The 10,000-nt window shown below is 33.0% G+C and overlaps 2 protein-coding genes across 4 annotated transcripts in view; both read left to right on the forward strand.

Moving 5' to 3' along the window:
- Positions 1-10,000, forward strand: part of LOC137643911 (Ig-like and fibronectin type-III domain-containing protein 2) — a 274,344-nt gene that overhangs the window by 91,723 nt on the left and 172,621 nt on the right. The gene's annotated exons all lie outside the window — the stretch shown is intronic.
- The window catches only part of LOC137643739 (Ig-like and fibronectin type-III domain-containing protein 2), a 59,616-nt gene that overhangs the window by 48,076 nt on the left and 1,540 nt on the right, over positions 1-10,000 (forward strand). Inside the window, exons 4-6 of the mRNA XM_068376439.1 lie at positions 3,552-3,752; positions 5,471-5,632; positions 9,846-9,981. Coding sequence (XP_068232540.1) covers positions 3,552-3,752; positions 5,471-5,632; positions 9,846-9,981 — 499 coding nt within the window. The remainder of the gene's footprint in view (positions 1-3,551; positions 3,753-5,470; positions 5,633-9,845; positions 9,982-10,000) is intronic.

The raw sequence follows: 10,000 nt of genomic DNA on the forward strand, positions 1-10,000 counted from the left end.
ACAACAAAATGTATGCTGAATTGAAGAGTAGTATTTCGTGAAATGCTGATCTTAGAACGTTATTTTTTTCTAATAATGTTTTATTAATAATAAGTCCAAGTTTAGAGATTAATTTCTTGTTGGATTGCAAAATGGTTTTGAGGCCACTGCTGTTACACAAGAAAAGTCTATATTTCTGAAGATTTCTTAATACCCTCTCTCTCTCTCTCTCTCTCTCTCTCTCTCTCTCTCTTGCTTGTAATTTTCTGAAGATTTCTCATCTCTCTCTCTCTCTCTCTCTCTCTCTCTCTCTCTCTCTCTGTGCCTTATCGACTCCTCCATTTTTCAATCTCAAGGCTGTCTTTGAGGAATTTTGCTGACCTTTTGTATCTCCTCAACCCTCTCTTCTCTCTCTGCCTTTGAGATAGATCCAGCCGCTGTGAGTGCAAGGAATTTTATCTCTGCCCCTTTTGAAATAAGAAATTACCCTGAAAAAACCCACGTGACGTCACAATCTACCCTCGAGAATTATTCAATTTCTTACGAATGTGATGGACGTAGTTAAGATTAACTATGTTGTTTATAGAATTTATATATAATGATCGATCTTAGTCCTCTTTTTCTTCCCGGTCAAAACCCTCTCGTTAAGAAAATTTCGAATTCTTTCTACCTGTAAATGGACTTTTCGAAAATTTCCTATATTTGTCAAAGATGTTTTTTAAATTCACAATTTTCCTATATTCGATATAAATGTTTTTAGAATTATAAAGTAATAGTTGTCATATTAGTGTGATTATAAATCAGATGCAAAATGCCATTGGACAGTTTAGCTATTGCTTATATAGAAATATGGATTATTTAATGATTTCACAATCGAAAATTGTTGTGACAAATTATTCTGAAAAAGACATAAACATAAAAGATAAATATATTTTGATAAACATGCTGAAAGCCTGGAAAGTAAGAAACTATTATGATTTCAAAGCATCATCCGTAATTTCATACACGGTATAATGTTATATATTCTATTAAAAAGTCTTTTGTATTCTAATGAAAGCCTGCAACAGGATATAAGACGTTCCTTTCAGTTATGCTGAATGAAAAGGAATTTTTCTGTAGTAGAAAAAAACCGTGGTAGAGAGAGAATTTTACGTGACCTGGTAAAACTCCTGTCCTGAATAACAAGATGGATGGCATTGTGTTGAGATATAATCTTTCATCTTTCGTCTCTTGGAAGATTTATGACCAGAACGCAATCTTGAATATTTCCACTTTTCATTTAAGATAATTAGATTTTTTTTTTTCATATTAAAATGTATTTATAGTGACAATTGAATGAAAATTTTGTCAGTAATAGAAAAGATTATGTTTGTTGTATCAAATACTTATTTCAGAATCCATAAAGATTTGCAACTCAGTCATCCGTACCTTTCCATGCATCCGAAATTTGAATTGAAGCGAAACTTTTGACATCTGATCTGGGAGTTTCGGTGAAGTATAGTTTGTTTTCCAACTCCTAATTAAACCCCAGACGTATCTAGTCTCACGTGTTGATAATCTCCTGGTTTTGATGAGGAGGGGGGGGGGAGAAAGATCGAGAGGGAGGCAGAGAATTAGATGAGGAGGTAAGGTGAAGGATGATCTGGAGAAAAGTTTTGGTGGAATAGGATGCCTCTGATAAAAAGTATTGAAGAGGCAGCATCATGCAACCGACCTCTTAATGTAAGGATGAAGGTTGGAATAAAGAAGAGAAACGTAAATTCTTTTAATTTGTTTTCATTCAAAGAAACTAGAAATAAAGTAAACTTTTCAAGGCAGTGAATATGAGTGTCAATATTCGATGCACGGCCTACGTCAGCTTACCTTTGGTTGCTGACCAGTGACCGAACAGAAGTGAAATAAAACTGATGAATACAAAAACAGGTAAGAGCATAACATTCATAGTAAATGAAAGTTATACCACAATTATGCCTTATTAAATTTCATCTGAATGACTTACATATTGGGTCAAAAGAGGCACTTAACGTTATTTATTTCTACTCCATCATTTACTCTTCCAAGCGTGGTTTTCTCCTTACCTAATCTTGGTGTGTTTTCTTAAATTGTTTTATTAATACAATTATTTATAAGATATCATTTGGATTGCTAAGTAAATTCTTGTTTTCATGAATGGTTTCATATTATTCTTATCTGTAAGGACTTGCTACTTTTAGAATTCCTATATTTGTTCATACATGTGTGAACGCGTGACGACCTTCATACGTTCATATATTGTAGACATTGTAATCCATAATATCCTGTTTTTCATTTCAGCTTTAAATATCACTTCATCTACAATGTTTTTCCTTCTGTGAAATATTACCTTAAAATTCGTATTTATGTTGCTTTATTTATTTATGCATTTATGATTTTACTGACAGTTGATTTCTCGAATACGGTATAGGTAATATTAGTAAGCTTTTCCTTATTGAAGGAATTTACTTGAAAAAATATGACAGCTCATTGAAATTGCGTTTTTTTATGATGTTTTCAACATTTCTTGGTAGTTTCAATGAGTTATATTAACCATATAACTAAGATTCCTCATGGAAAATTTAAATAATAACTCGATCTATCGTTTTTGAGGTAACCTAACTGTCAAAGTATAACTCGTATTTGAACTTTAGTGTGAATTTCATACTTAAACAGAAAAAATACTGAAAGTATGAACTTGTATTACATTAGTGCACAGGAAGGTACAACTCTCATGCCTCTTTATTTCGTTAAGATATGGTGTAATTTGACTATATTCGTTACAGAAGCAAATTTTACCCTTTTTACCTGAAATTTGCTCGTTATTGTTCTTTTTTTTTTTTTTTTTTTCTCGAAACAAAACGGTTAATTGTATATATGTAGTTCTATGTTGTCTTCCTGTGGTTGTGTTGTTTTTTTGTGCTAGTATTTTAGCTCATAAACCTTATCTCTCTCTCTCTCTCTCTCTCTCTCTCTCTCTCTCTCTCTCTCTCTCTCGAGCACACATAACTGTATTCCCTAAAGGCCTTATACTTATGATTTGCTTCTTGGATGAAACAAAAGAATCTCAGACTAAGATAAGATGTACAATAACAAAAAATAAGCCAAATACATTGTGATGAAACACAACATATCAATGAAGAAACATTATCATAAATACAGATGTCTTAAAATCAAGCGATTTGATAAACATTTTCACGGTAAAACTTTTTAGTATATATTTTTATTTTCAGAAAGGGTACACGTAATTCCAGGAATAAGCAGAATAGCTTAAACTAGTTACATAACCTAATCACTCTTTACATAATATGGTAATAAAGTGTAGGGAGTGTTTCGTGACCTTAAAATGGAAAATTATATAAATTTTGTTCCCTTCTTCTTCCTGCCTTCATTATATAAACATAAAAAAAAATTGAGTCACACAAACCAGAAAATCTTCTACATCCATATTTTCTTATTCTTGGAATCCCACCGTTTTACGATTCCTTTTTGTATTTGTTACCTTGATTTCTCTTTATACAAGTCTTTGTCTTTTTTATTCGTCGCTTGTAATTTTTCAGTTCTTCCAAAGGACGAGAACAGCACCCAGTTAACGAAAGCTCTTCGTTCCAATCACAACTACACCGACTGCTGTCAACAGAATGGCGTCATTCCAGCTTGCTGGGGCTTCTGTGCCATTCATAATATTCTGGAAGGGACGACAGGTATCGAACCAGAAGCCTGTGAGAAGCATTTCCCTTCAATCGTTCAGTGTATGGCCGGTAAGTCAGGACAACCTATTATTGCTTTCTTACATTAGGGTAGTGTAGGTTAGGATGGGCAGGTTAGGTTAGGTTAGGTTGGGCGGGGTAGGTAAGATTAGGTTAGGTTAGGTAATTTCCCTCGAGATATTTGATTTATTCGAATACAGAATATTTAATCTGTATTGAATGGGCAATGATTTAGAAACAGCTTAAGAGAAAGGAAATTCAAATTTTGAGCTATGGGATTTCCATTGCAGAAGTGAAATTATCTAATGAAGAAGTGTAGCATTAATTAAAACAGACCTCGCTTGATATCATCGACGAGTCTTATTAATATTCAATAGGCATTTTAAAATAGGTTTCAAGATATTTTGTATAGTAATGTCTCTATGCAACGGTAGAACTTAGCAATGACCCAATTGATGTTTTAAGTCATGGAATAATTTAGCTTGAGTGGAAGTAATGATAGGGAACTGATCTTAGGGAAGACACCAGTAATTAACTACTTTGTTTTGGCTGTTAAAAAAGCTTTCGAATCATAGCAGATTTGAAATAAGTTATATAAAGCATTTTTATCTATAGGTCATGTATGATATACACTTAAAAATTTGCCGTAAAAACGGTAAAAACCCTGGAATAAATATTGCCAGGCATTTACCGTTTTAAAAACGTATATATTACGGTCATCAACCCTTTAAAGATAATTGCAAAATAGGTAAAAATTACGGTCGCCTGTATTTTACTGAAATACAGATAATATTTTTAATAGTGTATCCAGAGCGTTGTTTTTTTTATTTCATGAAGTTTTAAAACAATAACAACTCGTTCTAAGTAGAGTCAGAAATGCCTTAACCATCCAAGAACTTTGTAAATAGAGACAAAATTAAATTAGTGAGTTTGGTCAGGCTTCAATGGGAGCTTTTTCAAGGCCTTAACTAAACTAAGAATTGAGTCAGCGATTCTATGTCCATTTCCCTTTGGAGGAACTTTGTCCATTGCATCAGAAGTAACAAAGAATGTGGTGGTATAGTGAGCTTATTTTTTATTTTATTTTATTTTTTTTTATAGATTGCTTTATCTGGTATGTAATAGAAATTTGGCTTCATTGTTTGAGCTCTCATTTCATCTGTCTTTTACGAAGACGTTATCCTTTTCTATATTTCAATGTCATACTTGTAATGGCAGTAATATGTCATATGGATGACAGATATCTGATAGAATGCATATGACCCTTATGTAATTGGAAGCAACTGTCCATTTGAGACTGATTATTTGGGATCCGTACTTCGATTTGTTTGCTAATTTTTGTATAATTTTTACACTTTAATTTTTAAATTTTAATCAAACAAAATACAATAAACAATAGAGTTTTTACGTTTTAATCAAACTCCAAAGTACAATACAGTAAACTTCTTTGGGAAGCATATGGGATTTATATTCTTTCTAGCTAAGCTAAAGCCCTAGTTGGAAAAGAAGGATGCTGTAGACCCTAGGGGTCAACAGGAAAAAATAGCCTTGTGAGGGAAGAAATAAATAAGATACAAGAGAATTATGGATAATTAAAATTTAAGGACAGTAACGACATTAAAATAGATCTTGCCTAAATAAACTATAAAATGAGACTTATATCAGCCAATCTCTATTAAAAAAAAAAAACCTTAAGATAGTAATCACCATTCTTGATCTTTTCTGACGTATCCAGTCTCCTCTCTCACTCGACATTTCTTGCCTGGCAGACTACCGGAATCACATCCCGTGCTGCGAGCGAGAGCGCGTTCCAGACATCTGCCAGGACCTCTGCCGGGGAGACTACACCATGCAGGAGGATAACATCCAGTCGCACTTTTCCTGCACGTCCTATACCGAAGTGACGCTCATGTGCATCTCGGAAGGCATCGGTGAGTTCTGTGAAACCAGTATGGATTTTTTTTTTTTTTTGCAGCCTATTAAAAGTTGTATGCTTGAATGGTTGTGCTTATTTTGGTTTTCCAGTGCTTCCAAGATCAAGAGAGCGCGCGCACACATACAGACAAACATACACACATGTATATATATATATATATATATATATTTGTGTGTGTATACAGTATACGTATGTATATATAATATGTATATATATATATATATATATATATATATATTCATATATACATATTTTAGAAAAAAACAGAGTAAAACTTTATTTCACTTTAAGGTTTTGATCTTCTTCCCAATACGCTTTTATCTTGTGTAACATATCCAAAGGAAGTTCTCCTCTAGCTGACAGGTGTATCCAATCTCGTGTCTAAGGACGCTCATTCCACTGTTCAAATTCTTAATTAACTTTCTTTGCCTGGAGTCGAAAAGGCTTGCAGGAAAGGGGAGGGGGAGGGGAGGGGTGGGGGGCAGTAAGCATTACCTCTGGTCTCCAAAGAAAAGGATTGGCGTTTGCATGCAAGCTTGCATTGCGCTCTATTGATGTGTGATTTCCAGAGGCTGTTGTTTTGTATAGTATTCATGGTCTTTTCTTGTTTGTGTTCCTCCCATTTTTATTCATGTAACATTGATATATATATATATATATATATATATATGTATATATATATATATATATATATACTGGCATATAAAGATCATGAACAGACGCGAGTGAAAGAACATGTTTGAAGTCTTTGTCCTACAGTGGACTAGTTACGGCTAATAATGATTTATATATATATATATATATATATATATATATATATATATTTATATATCAAACCCCATATATCTTTTGATATCGAATTTCTTCATTGTGGTCACGGATCCAATTCTCTTCATAATACGATCTTTTGGCCGTCCACAGATTCTAACCATTTCTAAGTCGGAATCAAAGTGATTAATTGGATAAATGAAAATCATGAGTGTTAATAATAGATGTATATATATATGTATATATATATATATATATATATACAGACACACACACACACAGATATATATATATATATATATATGTATATATATATATATATATATATACATATATATATATATATATATATATATATAAAAGAGAGAGAGAGAGAGAGAGAGAGAGAGAGAGAGAGTGCGTTTATTTTTGCATTAATCAACAGATTCTGAAGTTTTGTATTGTAGAGTACTGTGAACTTGCTTGTCTTTGCCTTGTTTATGAGTTGTTTCTGCGCTCTGACATTCAGCATTTATTTATTGTTTTGCATTGGCATGGCTGTTGCTATTGTTGGAATTCTAACCCTTCTTCTCTTCGTTTTGTGACGATATTAAATAGTTTTTCATATAATCATTTGTTCTTCGTCTGTATATTTACTGGATTTGGTAAGTTCACTGATACTTATGTTCCTCCAAAAATAAATTTAGATAAAGGGGGCCAATATTAGGAGTTATCGTGCTCAAAATCAATTTATACAGTTCAGTATATTAGTATTATTATTATTATTATTATTATTATCATTATTATTATTATTGTTATTATTATTATTATTATTATTATTATTATTTTTTTTTTATATTATTATTATTATTATTATTATTATTATTATTATTATTATTATTATTATTATTATTATTATTATTATTATTATTAGCTAAGCTACGAACCTAGTTGAAACCTAAGGATGTTGTAAGCCCAATGGCTCCAACAAGGAAAAATTGCCCATTGAGAAAAATAAATAGGAAAATTAGTAAACTGCAAGGGAAGTAATGAACAATTCAAGTAAAATATGTTAAGAACAAGAGCAACATTAAGATAAGTCTTTCATATAAAAACTATAAAAACTTAAAAATAAAAACGAGGAAGATAAATAAGAGAGAATAGTATGCCCGAGTGTACCTTAAAGGAGGAGAAATCCACTAATGCATAGTAATATCTAGATTATACATATGTGTATTACCCTGTGCTGTGGTTGATTGTATTGATCAGCTAAGATAATATATTGATTAGAGTTTAACAGCGCACTAAATTATCGTGATCCGCTTTTGTATTGCATTGATTGGAACGTGTGTATTGCTGTCTTGAGAAACCTTATACAAGTGTGTATTACAGTCTGGAAACGGCTTATACAAGTGTGCATTGCAGTATGGAAACGGCTGTTATAAGTGGGTATTGCTGTATGGATTGGAGTCTGGAAAAAACTTATACAAGTGTGTATTGCTGTCTGGAAACAGTTTATACAAGTGTGTATTGCAGTCTACAAACAGCTCATACAAGAGTGGATTGCAGTCTGGAAAAACTTATACAAGTGTGTATTGCTGTCTGGAGAGAGTTTATACAAGTGTGTATTGCAGTCTAAAACAGCTCATACAAGAGTGGATTGCAGTCTGGAAACAGCTCATTCAAGTGTGTATTGCAGTCTTGAAACAGCTCATACAAGTGTGTAATGCAGTCTGGAAACAGCTCATACAAGTGTGTATTGCAGTCTAGAAACAGCTCATACAAGTGTGCAATACAATACTGGAAGCAGTCTGTGCAAAGCCGGGTTATTGATGTGATTATATATTATATCCTGGAGCTATTATTATACGTTATGGTGCTTGGGATTTTCAAGGACGTTACAGTGGTTAGATTCTGTTTGTGGGTTAGAGTTTTAGGAAACTACTGGTGCATTGCTGTAAATCAGCTTCAGTGCTTCATGCGTCTTTACGTGGTATAGCATCTTGCCTTTGCTTTGCTTTGAATATCTTTTGATGCTGGTTTTTCCATAGTTCTCGGGAGTTTTCATTCATTCTCTTCTTTGTGACAAGTGTGTGTACATAGAGGTTTTAATATATTAATTTCAATTTTTTTTCTTTTATTGATATAAGTTTTCCTTAATCTTATTAAGATTTGATTCTCGCCTATAATGTAAGAATAGTTCCTACTAGGGCTTTTAGACTTATATTCTATCTATAGTCGTAATTTTTCTATACATTTTTAGTTTTAGTTTTTATTTATATATACGTAAATGTATACACATATTAGGCCGATCTTTCTTCTATATTCTTCTAGTTTTTTATATTGGAATAGTAAGATAATATCTCAATTGACTAATTTGTATACAGTCATGTTGTATATATTAAAGAAAAAATCTAGAAAATAAGCAAGGCAGCCATTTACGACGTTCCTTTCCATGAATAAGTAAAGATATGAAAAATGACAAATGCTCATAAAATTGAAGACCTACAGTATTCCTTACCTCCGCCAAGGAGGTTATATAATGAGCAGCATTTATTTCTTTGTTTATATATTTAGCTGTTTGTTTGCCTGTTTGCAGGATTACGTCAAAACTTCTTGCTAGATTTTCACTAGAATTTAACGACGGATAGGTAATATGCTTCGGAAGAATCTGTTAAAATTTGGGTGGGATCCGTATCAAGATCGTGATTCTGGTTATTATTGTTATTTTTATCCAGCAGATTTATTCACGATCAACCTATGAAAAGGGGAGAGCTTGGTCCATAGACTTCTGTAAAATGGTGATATTATACGGTCAACGTATGCAAAAGGGAGAGCTTGGTCCGTAGACTTGAGTAAAATGTTTACATCATACTGTCAACATATGAAAAGGGAGAGCTTGTTCCGTAGACTTGAGTAAAGTGTTGACAATCATCATTGGCGAGGTCTGAACTTCTAATTGCTGTTTCTACCAATTAGATACGAGTTATTCAAGAGAAAACTTAAGATATAAAGGGTGAATAAAAGTGGTTCATGTGTAGAAACGAATGATGATAGCCGCAAGAATGGCAGGCGTGATTGATTGATTGATTGATTTTGAGTTTTCTGGGATCCTGACCTCGAAGGTCATTGACGCCGATATCTTTTGATACAAATAAAAATTAAAGGAACTTCAATTTAATACCATTAAAGAGAAGATCTTATAAAAGTTAAATTGCTTTAAGAAGACCTGCTTCTGAAATAAATATAGATATACCGCTAAGCATAATACAACACATCCTGCTCAAGAATCTTGACAATGATGAATTTACCATCCTCACATATATCTATTTCTTAATAGTGGGGCATTCGATCAACAAATGCCTCACTGTCAGAGGTACCAAACAGCCGTTGCAATATGGCTGACAACCGTGAATAAACCGGGATAATGATAATTATTTCCTTACCCTGTCATTTTCCAGAGCTGCTTCCGACGTCTCCTGATTCCCCGACTGTCACCGTCCTGGGACCGACTTCCATCCAGGTAGACTGGGTTCACCCTCCACCCAACACTCCTCCTGCTGACTTTTACGTCGTCAATGTCACCACCATCAAAAAGTAGGGAGCTTGTGCGTCT

Source organism: Palaemon carinicauda, chromosome 7 (assembly GCF_036898095.1).
Source record: "Palaemon carinicauda isolate YSFRI2023 chromosome 7, ASM3689809v2, whole genome shotgun sequence".
Classification (NCBI taxonomy): Eukaryota; Metazoa; Arthropoda; class Malacostraca; order Decapoda; family Palaemonidae; genus Palaemon; species Palaemon carinicauda.